The following is a 24674-nucleotide window of genomic DNA, read 5'->3' on the forward strand; positions in this document are numbered from 1 at the left end:
AAAATTGTTTGTATTATTAGTGTTGTTAGTTGTGTATAGTACAAATATCTGGCAAGATGCCTGGCATGTGGCAAGTGTTCAATATACATTGGAGTGCAGGAGTTGTTTGAATAGACACTCTCTTTGGGTCGTTCTGCTGATAAGTTTATACTTTCTCACCCAATCCCTGTTTTGGCCAAGGATATATATTTTCAGAGTACTGGTCAAGATTGAATAGTGGGAAGCCAACATGCCCACTCTGTGACCTTGACCTCATTGGGTATGAATAAACTAAGTGAATCAGTAGTGTTTCCTCATGACTGTTGTGGAAGATAAGAGGGCACATACAGGGCACATGGCTTCCCAGGGAGAAGGAGCAGAGACACTTGTCCTATCCCTGTGCTTACCTGTCTGGGGCATTGAACATTCACAGACATGGAAGAGACCTGCAACTTCAGTGAGCTCAGTGCGTCCATCGTGGGCTTACTTTTCTAATAGGAACAAAAAGGTCTTCACCCCTATTATTATTGTTAAGGCCATATGTGCAATAGATTAGTCAAGTCTTGTCTTTCTTTTTTAATGGAGAAGAGGGATGATACTGACAGGAGCACAGCAGCACTGTTTCCCCAGCGAGGTTCGAAGTGAGTTCCCATAGAAAGTAGAGGTGCACTGGTGATGTAGGGAGAGTATTAAATCCATATGATTTTAGTAACTTGTTTGAGGTCTCATGCTAGTGAATGGTAGAATAATTAACCACTCTACCACACCACCTCCTTCAGGATGCTGTGCTGATATCAAAGGGGAAGAGAGACTAGAACTGGAAATCCTCAGTGATGTCTTGATGCCCTATGTCTGCATTCATTCATTCATTCATTCATCAAACATTCACTGAGATTTTCTTCATGCCAGTCACCATATTAGACACTAAGAATAAATAGAACAATGAATGAGACACTGGCCCTGAGTTCACAGTATATTTGGAATATTCGTGATAACTTCCCACAAGAATGTCAAAGAATGTCAGGATGAGCACTGAGATGGGACTACATGAGGAGCCCTCTGTGAGGACACCCAAATTCTTCTAAGCCCATGACTACTGACATTTTCCCCCTGGTTCCTCAGACCCATTGTAAACAGGGCACAATTGATGCTCTTCCCAACAGAGACAAAAGGTGCCAAGGGTAATTTTTCTCTCTTGAAGCTGGGGTCCGCCTTTTGAGTGATTTCCTCAGGGCCAGGGTGGAGACACGGAATACAATGTTTCCTTGTGTGGTGATCAGATAACTCCAGCCAAAGCCATAAAGTAGTCACTCTCTGTCAGGTATTGGATTGAGCTTCCTGTTGAGCAAAAGGGACGTTGAAAGCCTCTGGCCTCTGCCCAAACCAGCCTCCTCTCATCCACAATAGGCACTTGTATCTATAGACAAGACAACTGGCCCCTGGCCCTGCTATGTTCAGAGTGATTCTTTGAAAAACCTTATCATGATAAATTAATTGGCTTGGCTCTTCTCTCATCAAGGAAGGGGAAGGAGCGTCTATTGTAATCTGACCACTGGAGCTCTTTGTGCTATCCACTGCCCATGATCAGCGCCTGATAGGCCCACTGGAATGAAGGTCTGGCTGGAGGTGCTTGCTTCCTCCTCCCCCTCCCCCATCCCCAGGGTTTCTCTGCATTAAGAGAAAGAGTTCTCTTTTTCCAAGCTGCCTACTCTGCTCCTTACATAGGAAGTGATGTAAGAAAGCCATATTTGGTCAGATGGGTTTGGCCTTAGGCTCAGTGTTCAATTTTTACCTTATGATCTTCATGTTTTAAAATATTTTAGCTGCAAAAATTTATTTATCTAATGATAATTCTTTTTTTGTTTGTTTACAGACAACTGTAGTGACAACCAGTGCTTCAGATCAAAAAGAGAAAGATTACCACACTGATTGTTCTGAGTCTAGCCCTGTAAAAAAAGGAAGACTAGATTTTATTAACCTCTTAACATTTAAAGTAGCTGGAAAGATTTCTGAAATTCTGAAAATGGTTCTAAAGCTGGCATGACTACCTTTGGGCACTGCCGGCTTGGGACACACTGGTCTAGGGCTAGCTTCCTAGTGGTATAGCTCTCCAGCATGCACCTTAGAAATGTAGACTTATTTCCTCAAGCTCTGCCGGTGGATCAGAGGAAAAAAATTTTATATCTCTAGCCTTGGTTCAGGCATAGGTACACAAAAAACGCCTCATGGGCATTACATCAACTGACACAGAGAAAATGCTCAATAAAAATTTGTTGGATGAAGAAGTAAATGAACAAATGGCATGTATTTTTATGAACTTTTTGTGCATAAATCCTCTGAGAGTGAGAAAACGGTTTTACTTGGAAAAAAGCTCTTTATCAGAGATCATATGAAACCTGCAAAAAGCAGGAATAACGATTCCAGAAGCAGTTTACAGTAAGTCTTACAGGGGTCCCCAAATGTTATGGAATTTTAAGAGGGGCCCAAAGGCTGAAGCCCCTTGTGAGTGGCTTTCTGTGACATCTTCCTGAAGACTTACTTGTGGTGGTTTGTGCAGTGAGCATAAATCCTTAGTTTGTCCCGGATCACTCGGCCTGGCCGTGGCTTCCGTTGGAGCCCAGCCACATGCACAGCCAAGACCTTGGGGCCAATCAGGCGCTTGTAAAGGAGAGAGAGCCAGTAGTCCTGAGAAGAACAGAGAGATGGAGAGTCAGAGAAAGATACAAGTTGAGTGTCCTGAGTAAACATACCAATACCAGAAACCACTTCTTACCAGGGGTACAGTGAACCACAACTAATGAGACCCTAATCCTGTAAGCATGTCAACCCAATGAAGTGCTCACCTTGGGTTGATAATGAAATGGGCATTGTCTCAAGTGGCCTTTTCAAATGACCAAATGGGGTAAGTGGGGTGGACTCGGACCAGCCTACAAAACAAATGAATCAAAGTTTTTCACATATGAAATAATAACCTGGTACGGCCTTCCATTTTTAACTTTCTTTTCCTATGACTTTACTTTCATAATGGTCTATGACCTGTATTTAACTGTAGAATAGAAGATTTCCAATCTTTAGAATTGTCATCAATATGAGAATCCAAAATGTCATCCTCCAAATATTGTCACTAAAGGCAATTAGTGTGGTGAGGGGAGATGAAGGTCCTCCAGGCAAAAGACCAGGGTTCTGGATTCCAGCGTCAGAAACACCAACAGAAGAATGTTTGCAAACCATGGTGCTAATCCTTGGTCATTCTCAATAGTTCTAAAATAAAAAGAATAATTCTAAGATAAAAGAATGTGATGCTTTTAACCATTCCAGCATCCATTTGTAACTGATTAATAAATACTCAATCTGTGGCCCACACGTATATTTGAACTTACAAATGCCTATTCACTGATGCCTTAATTTCTATGGCATTTGCTATTATCATATTTTGTTTTTACTCTTGATACAAGATATATTTTGTATTTTGTACTTGTTTTGTATTTGCTCTTATATCCAATTATGGGGCAATGACTTCAGTGTTCATAACTCATCATGCAAAAAAGGGGTTCCTAATTTGTTTAGGGGCTTCCTCGCCCCTCTCTCCCCCTCCCAGTTCTGGAATTCCATAATCATGCCATTCAGTGCATTCAGGCTACTCAAGGCCTAAAAGACATCACGCATCTTTTCTCAGCCTTCATCTTTCCAGGCAGAAACCTTTTAATGATCTTCTCTTTTTTTCCCCCTCTAGTGTGGTCATCTATAATGTCAGCTGCCTAAAAATGTCTGTTGAAGTGCATAAATAAGGATAAAGTCTCAAAGCCCCTTTGCCACCAGAATAGCTCTAAATCTGCCCTGAGTAGTGAGCTCTAAGCCTTGTCCAACCATCCACCTTAATTCATACTAAGTGTCCTCAGAATGGCTGTTAATTATGGCATCTTAATATTTAAAATGCCAAGTATTTTATCATTGTCAATCATATAAATGAAAAAAATCGCGGTTCAATTTGCTCCTATTTGACTATAATTTCTGTATTTTTGATTTGAAGTAAACTTCATGAAGTGATAGTCACCCAATTTCCAATGGGATATCCACTTTTTTCACATTGATTTATAATATATCTTTTGATATTATTAGTAAGAATCTTTGGAATGTATATGGAACGAATATTCCACCCAAATTTGTAGTTTACTTTTTATCACTTTTTATGATTTTTTTTGACATGGCCAATTTAAAAAAAAATTATAGGAAAATATATCAATCTTTTGATTTCTTTCACTTCTTTTAGAAAGCCCTTCCTCACACAAGGATCAGAATAATCTTCACTGATACTTCTTCTAGTTCTTTTTATAATTATTTAAAAATTTAACCTCTTAATTCATTGAAAAATATTTTGCTGTATGGTACTAATTATTTTCTAAATTAGTCTACAACTAGTTGTAGCATCATAAAGTTGATAACCTATTCCTAAACCCATCTTTCTCACATACCAACTTTTATATATATGTAAAAATATATAGATATATAATATATGCATTATAATTTGTAATATAATATATTATCCATTTTACATCATTTTCATTATTATAGTTTACATTTCAGTATCTAGAGTTTCAAGTTCATTTCATTCATAATTTTTCTTTCTTCATTCAAACTTTTTTTAATTAGTCATATCCACTTATTTTTCCAAATAAACTTTGAAACCATTTTTTGTAGCATTTGTTGTTACAGAGAAATTTGAGGCTAGTGTGAATTTTATTCTATGTTTATCCAGCCAGTTTATTTTCTTTCTTTTATATTCTGCCAGGATGCTTACAGAAGTCATGTTTTATTCTTGATATCTGAACTTTTACCAGGACTATGTCAATATGGATTTCCGCCTTAATTTGCTGATATTTGGGGAGTACTTTTGTTCAGGAAGACTAAGGCCTTTTTTTTTTTTTTTTTTTTAATTTTTTTTTTTTTTTCAACGTTTATTTATTTTTGGGACAGAGAGAGACAGAGCATGAACGGGGGAGGGACAGAGAGAGAGGGAGACACAGAATCGGAAACAGGCTCCAGGCTCTGAGCCATCAGCCCAGAGCCTGACGCGGGGCTCGAACTCACAGACCGTGAGATCGTGACCTGGCTGAAGTCGGACGCTTAACCGACTGCGCCACCCAGGCGCCCCCTAAGGCCTTTTTTTAACCTGTAAGAATTTTCTTTAAGTATAGCTTCGAATTCTTTTTCCCTCTGTTTGCTCCAATCTTTGGTTTAGGAATCTGGTAGCCTTCCATCCTCAGTCCTGCACTTCTATCATCTGCTTTCTCACTGGTTTTCATTTTTGCTTTCACTCTGCAAGAGGACATCTCAGGTTTGTCTTCTACATTTTCCCCAGGATCATTTCTGTCATCTGCCAAGTGCAATGAGTATTTTAATTGTTATTACAATTTTACTTTCCTTGTAATCTTGTCTCATTTAGCTTACCCGACTGGCACTCATTTAAAAAATTTTTCCCATTTGATGTGTGCTATGTATGTGTTTTCCATCAATTCATCAAATCGTTTCCAACAATTTTTCACGTACATAAAACTTACATGAGAGTTCGGAAGCATATGAGAACCCACCACCCACCTGAAAAACTACCATAATACCCACATGATGGCATCTAGTTATGTGATTCTTCCCTTTTCCATTTTTGTGTTTTTCATTCTCTTGCTTCATATTTTAATTTTATCCATATAATTGCTCCAAAGCAATATATTATTTAATTTATTAGCTTTATAAAAGTGGTATCATGCTGTATATAATTTTGTGTGACATACTTTTTCACTTAACATTATGCTTCTAAGATTTATCCAGGTTGTTATATGTTCATTTTCAATATTTGTTCATTTTCAATATTGTATGATACCTTACTGTGTGATCATACTACAGTTTATCCATTCTTCTCCTGATGGATATTTGGGTTGTGTCCAGATTTTTGCTGTTATGAACATCGTGGCTTTGAATATTCTTATTCCTGTTTCCCAAGACATAAGAGAAGAAATCTGGAGCAGTATCGCTCCAATCGTGATTGGAAACCAGCAGCAGCCCCAGCACCCAGGTGCTTCTCAGAAATACACATTCACAGGCTCTACCCCAGACCTATTGAATCGGAGTCTCCAGGGGTGGGGCCCCCAAACTGTGGGGCTCTGCAGGTGATTCTGACATTTATTAAAGTGAGAGAAGCATTGTTCTAGAGTACAGACCTAAGAATGGAATTGCTGTGTCATACACAAGTACACAAATATCCAACTTTACAGGTTAATTGCCAAACTGCTTTACAAAATGACTTCAATTATTCCAACTTACACTTCATCCAGCAGTGTCTGTAGGAGTTCCCCTTGACCCATATCCTTGCCAACACCTGTTATTTTCTGACTTAATTTTTGCACAAAAATCTAGTTCTTTTTGTGTGTTGTTTAAGAAGTCCTTCCTCATGTCTGGTTCATAGATATTTTATATTTTCTTTTATAACTTTTGAAGGTTTTTTTCTTAATCATTAAATATTTAATCAATCTGGAATTGATCTATGGGTATGGTGTGTTAGGTAGGTATCTAATTTCATATTTTTCCACGTGGGTAGTCAGTTATATCAGCATCATTTATTAAATTGTGTCTTCTTTCTTTCATGATGTGCAATGTCCTCTGTGTTATATATCAAACTTCTATATATTCATGGGTTTGTTTTGGGGCTTTCAATTCCATCCCTCTTTGCTGTCCTGTATCACTGCCACACTGTTTTAATTACCATTGTTTGATATATGTCTTGAAATCTGGTAGAGCAACCCCTCCTATCTTACTCTTCAGGAATGGTTTTGCTAATCTTGGGCCTTTGCTCAGCCACAGACATTTCAGAATCAGATTGTTAAATATCTAAACAAAATCTGCTGGGACTTTGGAATTTCATTGAATTTACAGCTCAAATGAGAAGAGTTTACATTTTTATAATATTAAATCTTCTTATCCATAAATACAAAAGGCAGCGAAACATAAACTCCTTCTAGTTATGGAATTTTTTTTCTTTCTTTGTTTCTTTTTTGTTTTGTTCTTTCTTTCAAAGTTCACAGTCATGTAATTTCTTTTTCTATTAAGAAAGTGTCTTAGATCTTCCACAATGAAAACAAATCTTGAAAGGAGAAGAAAACATGGAAATGTTTTCAGTTCAGAGACTGAAATCAGGAAACATTTTATTTTTAGGAGTTTTCTGTTAACCATTTTGTAGTAAGCATAGCAATAAGGAGAATCTGGTGTTAAGCCCCAAACTTGCCCTTTTGGCAGATTCACTGATTTTCCATTTCTAGAGAAAGCACTTTCAAAGGGCTTCTATATTCCTTTTCTCCCTTTTTTCTCTGCTTTTGGTATTCTGTGAAAACTATTTGCGATCATCTCTTCATTTCCATTTCCAAAACTGTACATGGGTAGACAAAAGCCTTCATTTCCCCACCTCCCATCCCACCCCACCCAGCCCCCAGAATTCAAGGATAGTGTGCTCGGGTAAAGCATGTGATCTAGGCAATAGCTGTGTGTTTCTCAGATGCTGGAGGCAAATGCCTGCTTTTTTTTTTTTTTTTTAAACCTCTTTACATTTAGCTCATACATATATTTTAAGCGCACACACATTTGTAATAACATTGTGTATATAGGTGTATAAGCAATAGATTGATAAACATGAAATTTAGGATAATGGTCATGTCGGGTGGGGCAGGAGGAATCAGAGGAATGGCATAATGGGAGAATGCAGAGGCTGATAGTAGTGTCTTAGCATGAGACTGGGTGGTGGAATCAAGGTGCTGATTACATTGTTTTGCTTTAAAAGTAACGTAGGACTGATCATCTTTTAAAAGTGCCAAGTAAGATATTAAAGAGATAATACAGGAACATTATGGATGCATTTGCTTACCAGAGCTCCCTTCTGAAGGTGACCTTGTTAATCCACCCATAGGCTGGCATCTCTTTGAATTGTCTTGCCCATAGAGAGATGGCTTCATGGTGATAGTGTTCCTAGTCCACCACCTCTTCCCTCAAGGTAATGGAGGTTTGCGTTGGTGCCAGTTGATGGCAGGTTAAAAGCCAAGATGAATGTGAAAATTTCCCCTTTACTTAGTTCCATGTGCCATTTTCAGACTCCTCTCTCACTTTGATCTTCTCTCACTTCCCTGTGTATCCTACCTCTTTTTAAAACTCCACCTTTCCTGTGTCTCTGTGTTTATGTCTCCCTCACGTACACCAGGTCTCAGCAGGATCAAACTATATTTCCTACCTGCCTCCCTTCAATAGTCCCTCCCTCCTTCTCCTCTTTCTTTTATTTTACTATGAATATGTGCTGTTTACATAATCACAAATAAAACTAACCAAATGAAATGATTCCTGAATATCTCTTAAGGAAATGACATGAAAAGGCAGAAAAAATTACCTTTATGCATAGACAGGAAAAAATAAAGAACACACATACATATCTAACAACAACAATAACAACAAAAAGACATTATATGAAAGAAAGGTGGAATATAAACATAACTTTTCAGACAATAAGTCATCAAGAAGAAAGACTAATATAATTTTTTATGTCAATAATAAAAAAACATCCAAAGCAAGGAGTGCATCGCAATTTTCATGATACAAAGAGAGACACAGACAGACATTTTTTAAGTGTATCAGACATAAGAAGAGGTGGAAGAAAAATAGTGTCCATTTATTAGCTGGAGAGGGAAAACTAATAACAGGTGACACTAAAAAGACAGAGGTTTTAAATCTTTTCTTTTTCTTTACTATTTGTCAAAAAGTCAATTGTTGTCTGAAAGCCAGACAGTGCAGTATATGGAGTGAATTGAACCAAAACAAATGGGAAAAGAGAAACAAACTGACAGTATTTTGCAGAATTTACTGGATTAATCACTGAACTGTGTGTTCTCTGAGGTCTAAGACTACTTACCCTTTCCTTGCAGGAGGTGCTAGAATTAAATTATGGAATGTGCACTATGTTTAAGACTCCATGCCAGGCATTGGTGGCATGGAGATATACAGTAGTGAATAAGACAAACACAGTTCTTGCTATTATGAAGCTTGTATCTAGCAAGAAGAAGTCCTTAAGCCAATGAGTTAGGCAATTAATTAATTTCAATAGTGCTAATGGTAGTGGAGGAATCTATGAGCCTAATATAATAGAACTTGTGATGCCCTGGTGGGGTGGTGAGGAAAGAAGTCTCTCATGGAGTGAGAGACTTCATTTAAGATTTGAGGGAAAGAGGGGAGGGGCTTGAGAGCGTTTTGGTCAAGAGAAAGAGGTTATGCAAAGTCTCTGAGATGGGGAGGGGTTTGGAATGTTTGAGAATCAGAAAGCAAACCAATTCAGCTTGGAGCTCAGCATTGACTACAAGATGAGGACGGCAGAGCCAGTTCTTGTAGATCTCAGGATTCTAGATTTTGTCTTAAAATAAATGGGAAACCATTGTAGAATTTTAACAGAAAAAGTGACATTATTCAATTTACATTTAGCAAGTTGACCCTCACAGCTGTGCAGAAAATGGATTGTAGAAAACCATTTAGGAGGTTAGTTTAGAAGAAAAATGATCATTTGATTAAGGTGAGGAAGTTAGAAAGAAGAAGAGGCATTTGAGAAATATTTAAGAGATGAAATTGATTGTGTGTGGTGATTGATTGGATACAGAGAATGAGCATGAAACTGGATTTGGAGCTTTTTAAATGCTCAAATCCTTAATTCCAGAGGATGGGATGGCTATGGCAGGACAACAAGAGCAGTACATCCCTTCTACCCTCACCCCACCTCCTCCTAACCCAAACCCAGCACGCAAAAGCTTAGTGACATTGAGTTCTGCCAGGGATACACAAAGCATATACCTGAAAGAAAATCAAACAGAGCGATAGTGATACCTAACAAATGTTCACTGGTTAAATATTTCCTAACGCATCCCTAAAATTTAGTTCTGAAGTTTCTTTTTATCACTTTTAATGCATACAAGTCCAATGCACATTTTTGAAATGTTCTGTCTTTATTCACTTACTTTACTCACTATTTCTCACATTTACTATTTCCACTAACCTAAAGCTGGGTAAGGGGACCTTTGCTTTAGAAAGCCAAGGTCTGGTCCTCCTTCAGCAGTACCCTTCTCCATGGGGCAAGAAGTCCACAGAGCCAAGGGCCCATGCCTCTTTCTAAACCACATTCTGAGTCCCTGTGACCCTAGAATTCTCTGTTCAGATAGTCCCTAGCTTGTAGTCAGGACTTGCATTGACCTCAGCCAGGAGACTGGCTTCCTAAGAGTGGACTGTAGTTGGGAAGTGTGCACCCTAGCCTGAAAAGGAGGTAAGGGGCAGCTGGTTATGGAGGTCTGATTGGGTCTTGGGCTTATAGACTGGGTTATTTACACTGCATGACCATGACACCTTTGATGATACACTAGGGGTGGGAAGGGGGTGCTGGGTTGTGGCCCTAGGTGCTGACCAATCAAGTGAGAGCTAAGAATACATTCTTTACTTCTACAAGCATTTTCTGAGCACATATTAGTGGCATGCAAAGTATTCTGTTGAGTCTGGGTGATACAAAGATGAACAAGACATCTTCCCATCCTCAAGGAACTTTGTGGTCAAGATACATATAAACAATTCTTTGTAAAATGAGGCTGACTAAAGTAAACTTTACATGAGCAGAAACCACTGTAATACTTTGGTAGTTCAGAAGAGGAAATAATTATTTACAACCAGGGGATTCAAGGAAAGCTTCACAGAGAAACAAAAGTGGTGAAATAATTTGCTTAGAGTTGAAAGATACATATTCAAATCCTGGACAGTAATTTATTCTCTCTAAACCTCAATTTCCTTGTAGGGGTTTAATGAGATAATATATCTGGCAACATCTGTCATAGTGCCTGGTAAATGAAGTATTTAATACATGTTGCTTTTTCTTCTCTTCATTCCTTGAAAGATTGTTTTTCTAGCCTCATGAAAATAGTTATATTCCAGTAGGTACATAGTTATATTGCAAGTTGCCCAGAAAACATAAACATAACTTGTATGTATGTGGGGGGAGGGGTTGGCTGTGTGTATTTGAGGGGGTGTGAGCATGTGTGTGTATGCACGTGTGCGTGTGTTGGGAGATTAAAGAAGGTTGGAAGGAACCTCATTCAGATCAAGGCTTACCTTTGCATCCCCAGTGCCAGTGAACATAGATATTGGTACTCAATAAATGTTTGATTGAATGAATGATCAAATTAAAGTTCACTTCCTGAAGCTGATGTGGGGGACTTCCAAGGCAGAATGGGAATGAAATGATAACTTTGCAAGGTTCAAAAGGCCATGGATTTCCTGGGCACTGACAGGCCATGCTGCAGCTGCCTAAACTTGTTTAATCTCAGTATTTTCTTCTTGTGGGAGGTATATATGCCCTGAAGTGTGACAAAAAATGACAAATATTTTTCCTTCATGGAGCCTCTTGTCTGACTTCCAAAGTCACAAAAACCTAGTTAAGTCCTAGTGGGCACAAATGCTATACCAATAGCCACCTTCATCTAGATATCTGACCTTAGAGAGCCATGAAGAAACGAAGTGGAACATCACCGTGGATGTTTGCATTAGACATGGCGGCATGCCAGAGCTCGCATGTAAGGGAAAGAACCCTGCTGCTCCAACTTCCTCCACAGAGAGGGAGCTGCAGGGAAGATCCAGAAAGTTTCCATGTGACTAAAGCATCTTTGGAAATACTAAAAGCTACAATTTTCCCTGCTGCTCTCCCTAGAGGGAATGAAATCCCCTCCAATCAATTTTTTTACCACCTTACTCACAACTATCAAATGGCTAGAGACCAGTGGCTAAAACTGTGATTTTAACTTGAATTGGCCCCTTACCACCCTGCTTTTATCTACCTGGCCCTTTGTGCTCAAGGACATTGATGTTTTTCTACCTCCCACCTCAGACAGGGCCTTCCGGTTTCTCTGATTACCTCCCAACCCCATCCCACACAGCCCTCCCCAGCATGGGCGATCACTAGCTCACACACATACACTTTGTTAACTCTTAACTCAGATGTTAGCTTTAGGGTCACTTTCCCAGGGAAGACTTCCTGGAACACCCCCATCCCCTGCCTAGGCTGAGCCACATTTCTGTGTTATATGTTCTCATAGAACCACAGAAATAGTTTCTCTTAGGACACTTGATTCAGTTTGTATTTACACATTTATGGATGGGATTTTCTGATTCATATGTCTCTTCTCTTCTAGACTATGACTTCCATGATGGTGGGACTGTGTTTTCTTACAGTTGTGTCCCCAAGCCTAACACAGCACCTAGAACATAAAAATGCTCAATGAAGAGGTAGAACTAGAAGGGCCTAGAAGTAACCCTCTTCCCCTGGGTGTGGCTCCTTGCCCCTTGCTCCTCTTACTCAGTCTTATCTACAGCCGGACTTTAATCTACTTTGAAACAAATTACAGAGTTTGTCTGTACTCAGCCCCATCAATCCTAGACCTAAGCGAGGGTGGGAGGAAGCACTGGCTGAGCTGGGGCTCTGCGGTGCAGTCAGTGGCAGCAGGGAGGAACTTCTAGCCCATTACAATGGGTATGATGCCCAAACCAGAGAAATGGGTGGAATCGAGACCCAGGAAACCTTCAAACCAGAAATGCAGCCCAGATGGTCATCACTCAAGGGGCACCAGAAGTACTGGGGTATGAAATCAGAATTCTAGGAATACTTCAGGTGCAAGCAATCATAAGCTTGCACAAAGAATTATAAAGGTCTGTACTGAATCTGCTCACTGAGATAAGTAGGTGATGTTGTCTGGCTTCAAAATGCCAGGGGAAGAACTGAGAAGTTTGCTGTAAAAAGAAGCCAAATTATATGCTTTCAGTGAGAGTTATTTTTGGCAAAATATGCATTTAAACTGTTCTTATTTCAACAACTTTGATAGTCAGATCATGAAAGTCCAGCATGTTATTGAAACATTTCCTAGTGTTTAATATTAAACATGAATTGCCAAATGGTGTGGCCACTGTGGAAAGCAGTTGGGCAGTTCCTCAAAAGCTTAAAAGTTAAACATAGAATTACCTCAACACAGCAATTTTATTCCTAGGTATACACCCCCAAGGAACTGAAATCAAGGACTTGGATAGATACTTGTAAGTGAAAGTTCATTATAGCATTGTTCACAATAGCCAAAAGGTGAAAACAACCCAAGCGTCCATTCACAGATGAATTAGATGTGATATATCCACACAATGGAATCTTATTCAGTCATAAAAAGGAATGAAGGTCTGACACATGCCACAATGTGGATGTACCTTGGGAACACTGTGCTAAGTGAAACAAGCCAGACACAAAGGACAAATATTGTATGATCCCACTTACATGAAATATCTCGAGTAAATAAATTCAGAGATACAGAAAGTAGAATAGAGGTTACCAGAGGCTGGTGGAGGAGGTGAGAATGGGGAGTTAATGCTTAATGGGTACAGATTTCTATCCAGAGTGATGAAAATTTTGTGGAAATAGCAGAGATGGTGGCACAATATTGTGAATTGACAATGAACTACATACTTAAAAATGGTTAAATTAGCAAATTTTATGTTCTCTATATTTTACCAGAATGAAAAAAAAAATTAATTGCCAGAAATAACCTTTCTTGAGAATACGCGGTAATGTGCATCCGAGTCTCAAATTGCTGCATACCCTTTGACCCAACAATTCCACTTTTCCCAAAGAAATAATCATAATATGTGCAAAGATTTGTCTGTAAGATGGTTGCAGTAGCCATTGTTGGTTTTGTGCCCTAAATTCCTCCCCTTCTTATTACAGCATCTGGATTTCTACTGGGAAATGATTCGGCCATAATTGTTTCTCCTTGAGGAAACTAAGTGATCTTATTACGCCAGTTGGACTTTCTCTCCAGGGAAGTCTGGCAACTGAATGGTATGGCCAAACATGCCACTTATTCTATGGAGTGTCATTTGTGCTGCCACCTGGGTTCTATGTTGTCCTGGATTCCATCCCTTCTAAGCTGTGTGCTTCAGCTTTTCATCTACCCCATTTCTTCTCTGCTTAAGTTCCCTAGATTTCTTCCTTCCCTCTTTTTCCTATGGCCAAAGACTCTTAACTGGTTCAATGATCATCACAGCATTATGTTTAATGGGGAAAAAAAGCTGAAAACAATTAAAAGTTCAATAAATAAATTACTGAAAAAAATTATAATAGATCAAACTATGGATATTTTGCAGTCCCTAAAAATTATATTTTAGAAGAATAATTAATGATGTCAAAAGATGTTCATTATAGTGTATAGAAAAAGAGCAGTCTCAACACTTCCACACAACATCCCATGTTCATCACAAGTACCCTCCTTAATCCCCATCACCTTTTCAACCCATCCCCCTACCTCTGGTAACCATCAGTTTGTTCTCTATGGTTGAGAGTCTGTTTCTTGGTTTTTCATCTCTTCCCTCCTCCATGTTTGTTTTGTTTCTTAAATTCCACATATGAGTGAAATTATATGGTATTTGTCTTTCTCTGATTGACTTATTTCACTTAGCATAATACTGTCTAGCTCCATCCATGCCATTGCAAAAGGCAAGATTTCATTCTTTTTTATGGCTGAATAATATTCGTGTGTGTGTGTGTGTGTGTGTGCGCGTGCGTGTGTGCGTGTGTGTGTGTGTGTGTATACTCTACATTTTCTTTATCCATTCATCAGTTGATGGACATTTGGGCTCTTTCCATAATTTGGCTAATGTTGATAATACTGTTATAAACATCAGGGTGAATGTATCCCTTCAAACTGGTATTTTTCTATCCTTTGGGTAAATACCCAGTAGTGTAATTGCTGGATCATGGGTAGTTCTATTTTTAACTTTCTGAGGAACCTTCATACTGTTTTCCAGAGCGACTGCATCAGTTTGTATTCCCATCAACAGTGTAAGAAGGTTCCCCTTTCTCCACATCCCTGTCAACACCTGTTGTTTCCTATGTTGTTAATTTGAGCCATTCTGACTTGTGTGAGTGGTGATATATCTCACTGTAGTTTTTTTGTTTGTTTTGTTTTTGTTTTAGAGACAGAGAGAGCATGCAAGCGGGGGAGGAGGAGAGAGGAGAGAGAGAATCCCAAGCAGGATCTATGCTGTCATCACAGAGCCCAATGCAGGGCTCAATCCCACAAACCATGACATCATGACCTGAGCCAAAATCAAGGGTCAGATGCTTAACCGCCTGAGATACCTAGGCACCCCTCTCACTGTAGTTTTGATGGCATTGGTATTCCCCTGATGATGAGTGATGTTGAACATCTTTTCATGTGTCTGTTGGCCATCTGGATGTATGTAAGTGGTGAATCACTAAACTCTACACCTGAAACTAATATTATACTGTATGTTAACCAACTGGAATTTAAATAAAAACTTGAAAAAAAAGAGCAGACACTAACATAGGGCAATCCCATTTTTGAGGGGAATTGTCTCTGTGGAGTTAAACTTGAAGGATACACACCTAAATGAAAACAAAACCTATCTCTGAGTAATGCTATCTTCTTTCATCCAATTCCTTGAAAGGCCCATTCTCCTACACCTCTGGGCCTTTAGAAGCACTGTTCACTGGAGTACTCCTTCCTCTTAGGCCCTGTCTGGCTAACCCTTTCACATTCTCTGGGTTTTTGTCTAAATTTCCTCTTAGAAGCCTCTCTGAAGCCCCGAGTCCAGGTTAGGTTCTCTCTTGTATGTGATCCTGTGAACGCTGCAGTTCCTCTTTATAGCAGTTTTCCCAATGTATGCTAATTGCCTAATGACTTGTATGTATTGTCCACTGGACCCTTCGGTGAGATCAGGGTTCATGTTTTTCACCACAAGGTCCATGATTTCTTGAGTGCTTACTATGTGTCTCACATGTAGTATCTCACTGAATTTGCCAATGAATCCTCTGAGGAAGCACTATTATTTTTCCTTTTCACAGGTGAGGGTCTGAGGCTTAGAGATATACAGCAGTGCACCTAAGGGTTGGAGCGGTAGCTTCAGCACTAGCACGGTGTCTGGGTGTTTAGTAAGTGCTTCATAAATATTTGTTGAATGAATGAAGGAATGAATGTACTAAAATTATGTGGGTAGAACTCACTATTGCAGCTCTCTGAATCTATAATTTAAAAATGTTATTATAATTAAAAGTGCCAGCCTGATCAAACGGGTAAGTTGTCAGTGTGCAGCCAAAGGGGGAAAGCATCTTATCTTACTGATTAGTGAATTCACGGTGAAGCGTCCTTAAAAATTCAGAGCCATTGCTGCATGGAGATAAAAATCAGTCCCATCTTTTCTCCTCCTCTGAAAGCTTCGATGAGAATTAGTGAACAGCAGCCACGCTTCACTGGCTAAATTAGGTGCAGGGCAAGGCAAGAAGTAAACACGTTCCTCCTCACGTGGGTGAAGTGCCCACCAAGATGCCCTGTGCTCCTCTTGCTGCACTTAGAAGCTCAGAGCAGAGCTTGAACCCAGATGTGAAGGGCATTTTCCAGACCTCCTCACGGTGAGAAAAGGTCTGGAATATGAAGAACTAAGCTGGGACAAATTTTATAATCAATTGAGCACTGCATGAAGAGGAAAGGAGCAGGCTGTCAAAAATCTCAATTTAGGTTGGGATCCAGCAAACAGAAAACTGATAAGAACTCTCTCTGATTTTCAGTAGGATTTGTTAAATTTCACTGGGTTCTCCTTGATTTTCTGAGAGATTCTATGAAATATATATATATATATATATATATATATATATATATATATATTTGACTCTACCTTTGGTTCCCGCTAATATTTGGTCTTTGACCCCAGTTCCTGACACAGAGCTTCTAAATCCCTTGTAGTTTCTTGGGTGATAGGAGCATCTTTTGTTCTAATGAAGCTACTTTTATTGGGGTCCTGGGTGGGGGCTGGTCACTGGAAATACAAAGCTTGATTAGAAACTTGACACTTTCCGCATCCCCTTTTCCATTCTCTAGAGAGGGGAGAGGGGCTGGAAATTGAATTAACAATTTATCATACCTATATGATGTAGCCTCCATAAAAATCACCAAAGTACAGGGTTTGGAGAGCTTCTGGGTTGGTGAACACATCCATGTGCCAGGAGGGTGGTGTACCCCAGTTCTACAGGGACAGAGTTCCTATGCTCAGGACTCTTCTGAACCTCACCCTATGTATCTCTTCACCTGGCTGTTCATCTCTATCCTTTATCATATTCTTTATTACACAATAAACCGGTGAACCTAAGAGAGTGTTTCCATGAGTTCTGTGAGCTGTTTTAGCAAACTGAGGAGACAGTCACGGGAACCCTGACTTATAGCAGGCTGCTGGTCAGAAGTACAAGGGACAAGCTGGGATTTAAAACTGGCATCTGAAGTGGCGAAGTCTTGTGCAATGGAGCCTTGGTGGGACCTGATGCTATTCCAAGTAGACAGTGTCGGAATGAAATTGAGCTGTAGGATACCTAGTTGGTATTAGATAATTGGTTGGTATGGGGGAATGCCCCTCTCCCACATCTGGAAGTGTGGTGAGTGTGGCAGAATATGAGAGTAAAGGAAAAAACAGTGAGTCTTTTAAGACAGATTCCTGGTCCTAGGAAGTTACTTTTTATCCATGATGCAGTGGAATATACTAGGAATAATCCCTTATCTAGGATCCCAGGGACCTGGAGAAATCATACCATTTCCCTGACCCTAAAACAGAGCAGGATTCCAGCCTGAGCACTACAGGTATTTTGGGCCCGATAATTCTCTTGGGACAGGCTGTCCTACGTAGTGTAGGATATTCAGCAGCATCCCTAGCCTGCAACTACTGGATGCCAGTAGCACACCCTTCAACCAGTTGTGGCAAACAAAAATGCCTCCAGATATTGCCCAGTCTCCTTTCAGGGTTCAAATCACCTTCCCTCATTTGGCAAACCACTGACCTAGACTACGGCCAGTGGAAAACACTGGTGCAGCCCCAGATTTCATAGGCTATCTCATAAATATATTGTGGACACATTCATGCTTCTTGTTTATGTATGTGGTGTGGAATCAAGAGGCATCCCATTAACCTTGCACTTTATCTATGATGGTGGTATGTAAGAATGTCTAATATCTTGTTAATGATCATTTAAGAACTTTCCTTCCATTCACCCCAGTCAAATGATGTTTCCAAGCATGGAAACTTGTGCTACAATCTTTGCCTTTGCAAAAGAGCTGGCTCCCTGAACCACTTTTGGATTCCTGGACCCTCGGATATGCTCTTATCAGAGGCAGAAAAGCCTAGGCTTTGGAGTCAGGCACCCTGGACTGGAACTCCAGGTAAAACTCATCTATCTGTGTTCACTGTAAGTCACTCAACTGCTCTAAGCTGCAGGTTCCTCAACCACGAAAACATTCCTTGCTTGATCACAGTGAAAATTCAGGAGGAGATGAGCCTGGGGCAGTGCCTGGCCCAGTCCTGGCAGGCAGAACCAGTTTCTTCTCATAAATGTTTTCTTCTCTTGGTCTTGGATTACGACCCAGAAAATAGGAGTAAGAGAAAGCTTCTGTCTCAGTGTCTAGTGCCCCAGAATATTCCCTCAGCTCTTCTCAAAGCACAGTGAGGGCAGGTGGTGAAGTCATGCTGGGATAATCAGGGAAGGATCTTGAATGTACTTATAGCTTTGTCCTGGATTGGTCAGAAGCAAATTGTGAGGCAGTAAGTGAAGACTGGGCTTGAGTGGGTGGGCTTTATCAGGAAGAGTGTCCCCACAGGGTGAGAGGGCTGTGGGTACAGAAGTTTTATTTCACTCAGGATGCTTCTCTGGCTTCATTTTGCAAGATATACTGTGGGTGGCAGTAACTGAAGTCAGATTGGGGTTCTAGTTCAACTTTACTACTTCCTAGGTGAGATTACTACCTTGGGCAAGTTACTTGTTCTTCAAACCTTAGGATCATCATCTATAAAATAGGATAATACTTGCACCTACCTCATAAGGATGTTGTAAGGATTAATAAGACTAATGCATGAAAAGAATTTTGGTCTTTTGGATCAGCCCAGTGCCTGGTGAGTGGTGGACAGTGAAAAATACTAGCTGATGTTACTATTAATAATCATCTTCTGTAAATACCTATTATATCTATTATATCAAAAATATTCTAGAAAGGATGAATGATGGGGAAAACAAGGCCCAAAGTGGATAAGACAGAACTCAAATAAGCAACTGATCAAATGAGAACAAGTAGAGGATAAGGTATATATGGGAGAAAATGCAGGAACAAGATAGAAAGAAAAAATGGGTAAAAAAGACAAAGGTTAAAAGTAGCAGCACTTTTATGTAAAAGCTATGGGTGTGTTACCTGTGTGCACCAAAGTTTTAAAGAGTCAGGCCAGAGACAAGGTCCTGCCTTCACTAGAAATGAACGAATAGGTAATAGAAGGACTTTTGTTTAGATATCATCATCATCACCATCAGTCAATATTTACCGAGCGCCTGTGATACACTGGACAAACAGGAACAATGAAGACACACTTGCACACCTTGAAGAACTCATAGTTTACCTGGTCTCTAAATAAACTTTTTGAGCTAAGTCTGAGGTCCCACTTCTCCTTCCTTAATTGCCTCATCCTTTGGGTGTTGGTAGGCAGAGGGATGCAAGCCCCTGTGGCCTGGGGCAGATCCTCTCTCTCCCCAAACTTGCCCTCTTTTACCACCAACACTTTTCTGTACCCAACATACTTGTACAGGTCAAGAAGTTAAGTGCATTTTAGTGCTTATAGAAGAGACTTTATAAGAATACACTGCCTTCTAGGCAGGCTACAGAAGCTGAGCCAGTGGAGAGATTTCTGGAAGGGCATTTGGAGAAAAGTTGGTTTGTTTCTTTGTGCAGAGTGGCATAATGCTAGCACCTTTCTGACTACAAAGAGAAGAATCAAGTCTGTGAAGTCAGCCACAGACTTAACCACAGCTTTCACAGGCCAACGGCAGGGTCAACCAGCCCCAGAGGAGACATTTTTTTTGACAGCCACTCTGACAAGCTCAGGGGATTCAGAACACAAAAGTGAAGGTGGTCTCCACCCAGACAGCTCCAGGAAAGCCCGTGCAGGAACAGTGCATTGTCCACAAGCTATTTTGCAGCTGCTTCAATTAAAGACTTAAACTATATCTGAGTAGCAGCAACATCCATGAGAGCCAAATTGGATTTCTCCTTGGAAAACAAGCTACAGACCACATCTTTATTGTGCAGACACTCATTAACAAATATGTAAAAAAAATACCAGTCAGAGAAAGATGTTTTCCTGCTTTGGAGACTTTTTAAAAAGCATTTAATTCAATCTGGCACGCATGGCTGCAGCTGAAATGGCTACAATGTGTAACTGGTGGGAAAGCATGGCCGAAGCAGTTCTGTCTATCAATCCACTGTCTACAGGACAAATATGCCCAGAACTCCACTGGTGTGAGGAGAAGGGGCTAGCTCTCTTTACTTTTTCTGAATGCTGGAGAAGGGTTTTCTATGCTTGAGGCACTTCTGAGTTCAGGGTCTTTCCTGAGAAAAGAAATGCTGGCTGCAGACAACTAGGTTGGTCCCTCCATGTCTCCCTTTGCTCCTGAGCAGCAGTTAAATTGCTGGGCAGACCACAGCTTTTAGACCCTCAGAACATCTATGGAGAAATTTAAGAACTGATTTTCAGGAAATTGTCCCAAATAACCTCACATTTTACTTTTTTAAGTGTAGAATATGAATATGTTGTCTGTGCTTTTATGGGGTCCATTAAGGTTGTCTGGACTCCAGATCCTGCTCTACAAGACCCACACTCAAGTGGATCCAAACATCCCAATAAAGTGAGATTCAAGGTTCAGGGTAAGATCCATCTTTTAAGAAGAAACTGTATATCTAATGGTTTTTAGGATATTTCCATTGATATCAGACTTCATGTGATTTTAAAAGTATAGTTAACTTTACAGTCACCAAAGTGCATTTACTGCATCCCAAAGTCAGGGCATATGTGTAGAAATATGAATAGATAGAGTCAAGCTGGGGAGGGACAGAGAATCTTTCTGTACTCCATATCTTATAATGGAAGCTGGTAGGTACTTTGCTATTTGTGAAAAGCAGTGTGTGAGGCAGTTCCAGGTTGTGAGAAAATAGATCTTATGGAATAAAACCCACCTCCATCGAGGAATCTAGAGGAGACAGAGGCAGTAGAGAGAAAAGGTAGGAGACCTGCATCTGTCCTGTACCTTGAGTATAGTTCTCATTATGGTGACCATTTTTGTTGACATCAAGTAAAGTGGAGGATTGATAATTAACTGGCAAACCCATGTTGCCAAGTTGGATCATTCTCAACAGAAAATATACTAGAAATAAAGTCAACTAAAGTGGTCATCCATACAGCAGTCTGGCTCAATTTTTCCTATCTGGATGTTTTTCTATGACCAGGGTCAACAAGCAGTACTCTTGGTTGGGCACAGTACAGAACCACTGGAAAAGATTTTTATCTCTATCTATTACCTTATCCTTACTATTCAGGGAGTTACTGAGGGTTAGCGACAGGAACACTTTGGAACAGGTACTTTACCAATATATATTACTATTCTTAACAAGTGCAAATGGGAAACCACACTACCAACTCAGTAACTATTTGATATTTTCATATTTATATTTGATACTTGATATTTTCAAACACAACTCTCACATATTGGAAATCAATCATTATAAACCTGAAGACCTTCATTTATGGGGTTTTATAGACTTTGAATAAAGAAATATTAGTTGACGGAGAAGCTGGAAAGAATAGCAACCTTGGCACAGAAACCTAGTAAGAAATAGAATATGGACTTTCTGAAATGTGCAAAAATTTCAAAGTTCAAAGGCAAGTCCAATTCCAGAAAATTGCCAGCTGGAAAACAGCTTATTGAACCCTGAATGAAGACATTATTATAAATCTCATTACATAATTTGATAATTCTGACATTTGCAAAAGCACACTGACTTAAGTCTTGAATTGCACAAAGTCAAATTCTCCACACAAAACAAGCTGGATGGAAAATTTTATTCTGTTTTTCTCTGATTACTATTCCTTAGTTTTAAGTGACAGCAGTTGTTTTAAAAGTATAAGTGGGACACAGAAAATGCATTTAAAAGTTTCCCTTATGATTAGGAATTAAAATCTGTATCATATAGGTTCACTATCTGGTCTCTCCCTTCTACCTCAGAGAAGTTTCTGTGTCAACTATAATGAAAAAATTGGCAGAACTCCCTCCTCTCTTCTCTACCCCCTTAGCCAAAGACATAAACAAAAATTCTGGGTGTTACTGAACCAGAAATCCAATAGGCTAGGGGCCTTTCATAACATAGGGATTTCTTCTGGCAGAGTCAAGGTCCTGTTCCACCTGCCTTCTCCCAACTACCCAATCCTATTACCCCTTCTCAGTCCCAGGGTCAGCTTCATGGGCATGCAATCTATGCAACTGCACAAGACCCCATGTTCAGAAGGGCCTTGTGCTCAAAACAGCCTTGTGTTTGGCTTCATGCTCTACCGTTGCCATCTTGAAATTCTTAGTTTTGTCTTTGAAATTGTGTTTTGTGAGCAAAGCCTAATGAGGCAATGGAGCATGCACATGAGCAGAGGAGAAATGCACAATATTTGTGTCTGTAGTTCTTTGCTACCTAAGTGACATAAAGTGTTTACAATGCCCAATGAGCACAGAATTTGGGTAGATCATGATATGTGGGAGCTCATTGAGTCTGGAAATGAGTGCAAGGTGAGTGTGTGTTTTATGCAATGTGTCCATTGTTCTGAAAGAACAAAATACATGTGCATGTACAAGATATGAAATACAAATTGTACAATTTTGATAGTTTCTTGCAATTTAAATGCTCTTACATTGGCACTTAAGTCTCACATACACAATAGAAAGATAAATGGCAAAACTCATGTTAATTATTTAAAATTTTAATTGTTCTTTACTTAGAAAAACTTAAATAGCAAATAAAAGATACTGTAATTCAGAAGAGAGACTGGCAGAAAGGAAAAAAGCTTTATATTTTAGTATGTTTAATGGCACTTTTTCGGTTGAGTTTCCATATTTTCTTTTTGCGTGGGTTCCTGCAAATTAGGCAGGTGGCATGATCAGTCCTCACTTTTCTTAACAACTCTGCAGCACTGCAATATCCCCTTCTTATGTATTTCACAGGCATATCCCAAATAACAGGGTAGGAATCCAAGAACCAGAGAGAGACTGGTGGGCTACCTGTGGGAAAACATGGAGGGAGGTGGGCTGGGCTGAGGAGCATTTAAACTCAGAAGGACAAGACTGGTAGAAAGATTCTTCAACATTTTACCTCCATAAAAGAATTTCCGAATTTGGCAGCACAAGGGAAGTGGTGTTTGGCATCTTTCAATACTGACCATAAATAATGTTTCAACATAAAATTTTTGATGTAACTCTTCTGTAGATTGGATGCTTTCGTGGGTGCAAGGCAAAATTACATGCAGAATTGTCTAAGAATGCGTTGTCTACGATGTAATTTCCAACATTACACATCCCTTAATCACCCCACAGAATAGGAATATGATGATTGTCATCATACCTCAGGCAAAAAGTCCATATCCCCAGAAGCTAGAGTTTCTGCTCTTTCTAGCCTTCTAGTATGTTAGATGTGGAAACTTAAGGGCCTGGGTGTAGGTGTAGGTATAGCAGAGGACTGGGTATATCAAGGGAAATCTCAGCCCTGTGAGTACAATGATTAGAACTAAAGTCTAGATAGAATCTTTATCTTTCATGAGTTTGTATTCACATGGGTGACAAGGAAAATTCTTATAATAAAACTATATCTTTGGTGGGGCTGTGAAATAGTAATGTGTATAAGTCATTTATACAAATGTTCTTTCTCTCACAGCATAATAACAATCACATTATTAGATGTATCAGATCAACTCTGCTGTAAATTTTATTTTGATTACAACACTAACTCCAATATTAAATTAAACTCTATAGCATAAAGTTTAGCACTAGTCATGGGGAACCAGTCTCATTCCAAAATCACATTTCCTTGGTTCAGATTTCAGTGCCTGTGTTCATGCAGAATGGCCATCTGCTCATGACTTCAAAAATAAATACAGAGAACATTGTTTCTAAAGGACCTGGGGGCTAAAATACAGAACATGGTCATCATTAAGTTTACAGATGACACTAATGGGAAGAAGGGTGGGTTGGGAATTCCAAATAGGAATAAATGCAGGGTAGAGGCCCGGAGAGAAAATCTTAACCATAAAATTGAATGATGGTGAAGGCCTGCCTTCATGTGGTCATGTCTAGATTAGGATCAGGGCTCATTGGGGTTGGGGGAGGTGAAGGTGGTACAAATTTCTGTGGCCTAGCATTCTGGAAGAGGGCCCAGTATCCAACTGTGCTAATATTAATTCAAGGCCCTTGCAAAGATGTTCAGCCAGTCCACCCTTTCTTGGGGAGGGATGGAAACATGTTTTTAGGAGAGCTCAAACCCATTCTGGGGTTTGTACAGTGTTGATGTGATTGAGGATACTGCTATCTTGGAGTTTGTATAAAAGGAGGCAGAAGGTTAAAAAAAATTGTTCCTCTGTTATCCTTCCTCCCTCCCATCTGATCCATTCACATGGCCTTTCATTTCTACCTCCTACTGTATTTCTCATCTCTCCCCATCTGTGCTCTTCACTGCCACTGCCAATGCCCTTGTCTGACCCAT

At 39.7% G+C, this 24674-nt stretch overlaps 1 protein-coding gene across 2 annotated transcripts in view; it reads right to left on the minus strand.

Moving 5' to 3' along the window:
* The window catches only part of HPSE2 (heparanase 2 (inactive)), a 404410-nt gene that overhangs the window by 27631 nt on the left and 352105 nt on the right, over positions 1–24674 (minus strand). For both annotated transcript variants that reach the window (XM_049645558.1, XM_049645559.1), the window contains one exon: positions 2519–2664. In XM_049645558.1, coding sequence (XP_049501515.1) covers positions 2519–2664 — 146 coding nt within the window. The remainder of the gene's footprint in view (positions 1–2518; positions 2665–24674) is intronic.

Source organism: Panthera uncia, chromosome D2 (genome assembly GCF_023721935.1).
Source record: "Panthera uncia isolate 11264 chromosome D2, Puncia_PCG_1.0, whole genome shotgun sequence".
Classification (NCBI taxonomy): Eukaryota; Metazoa; Chordata; class Mammalia; order Carnivora; family Felidae; genus Panthera; species Panthera uncia.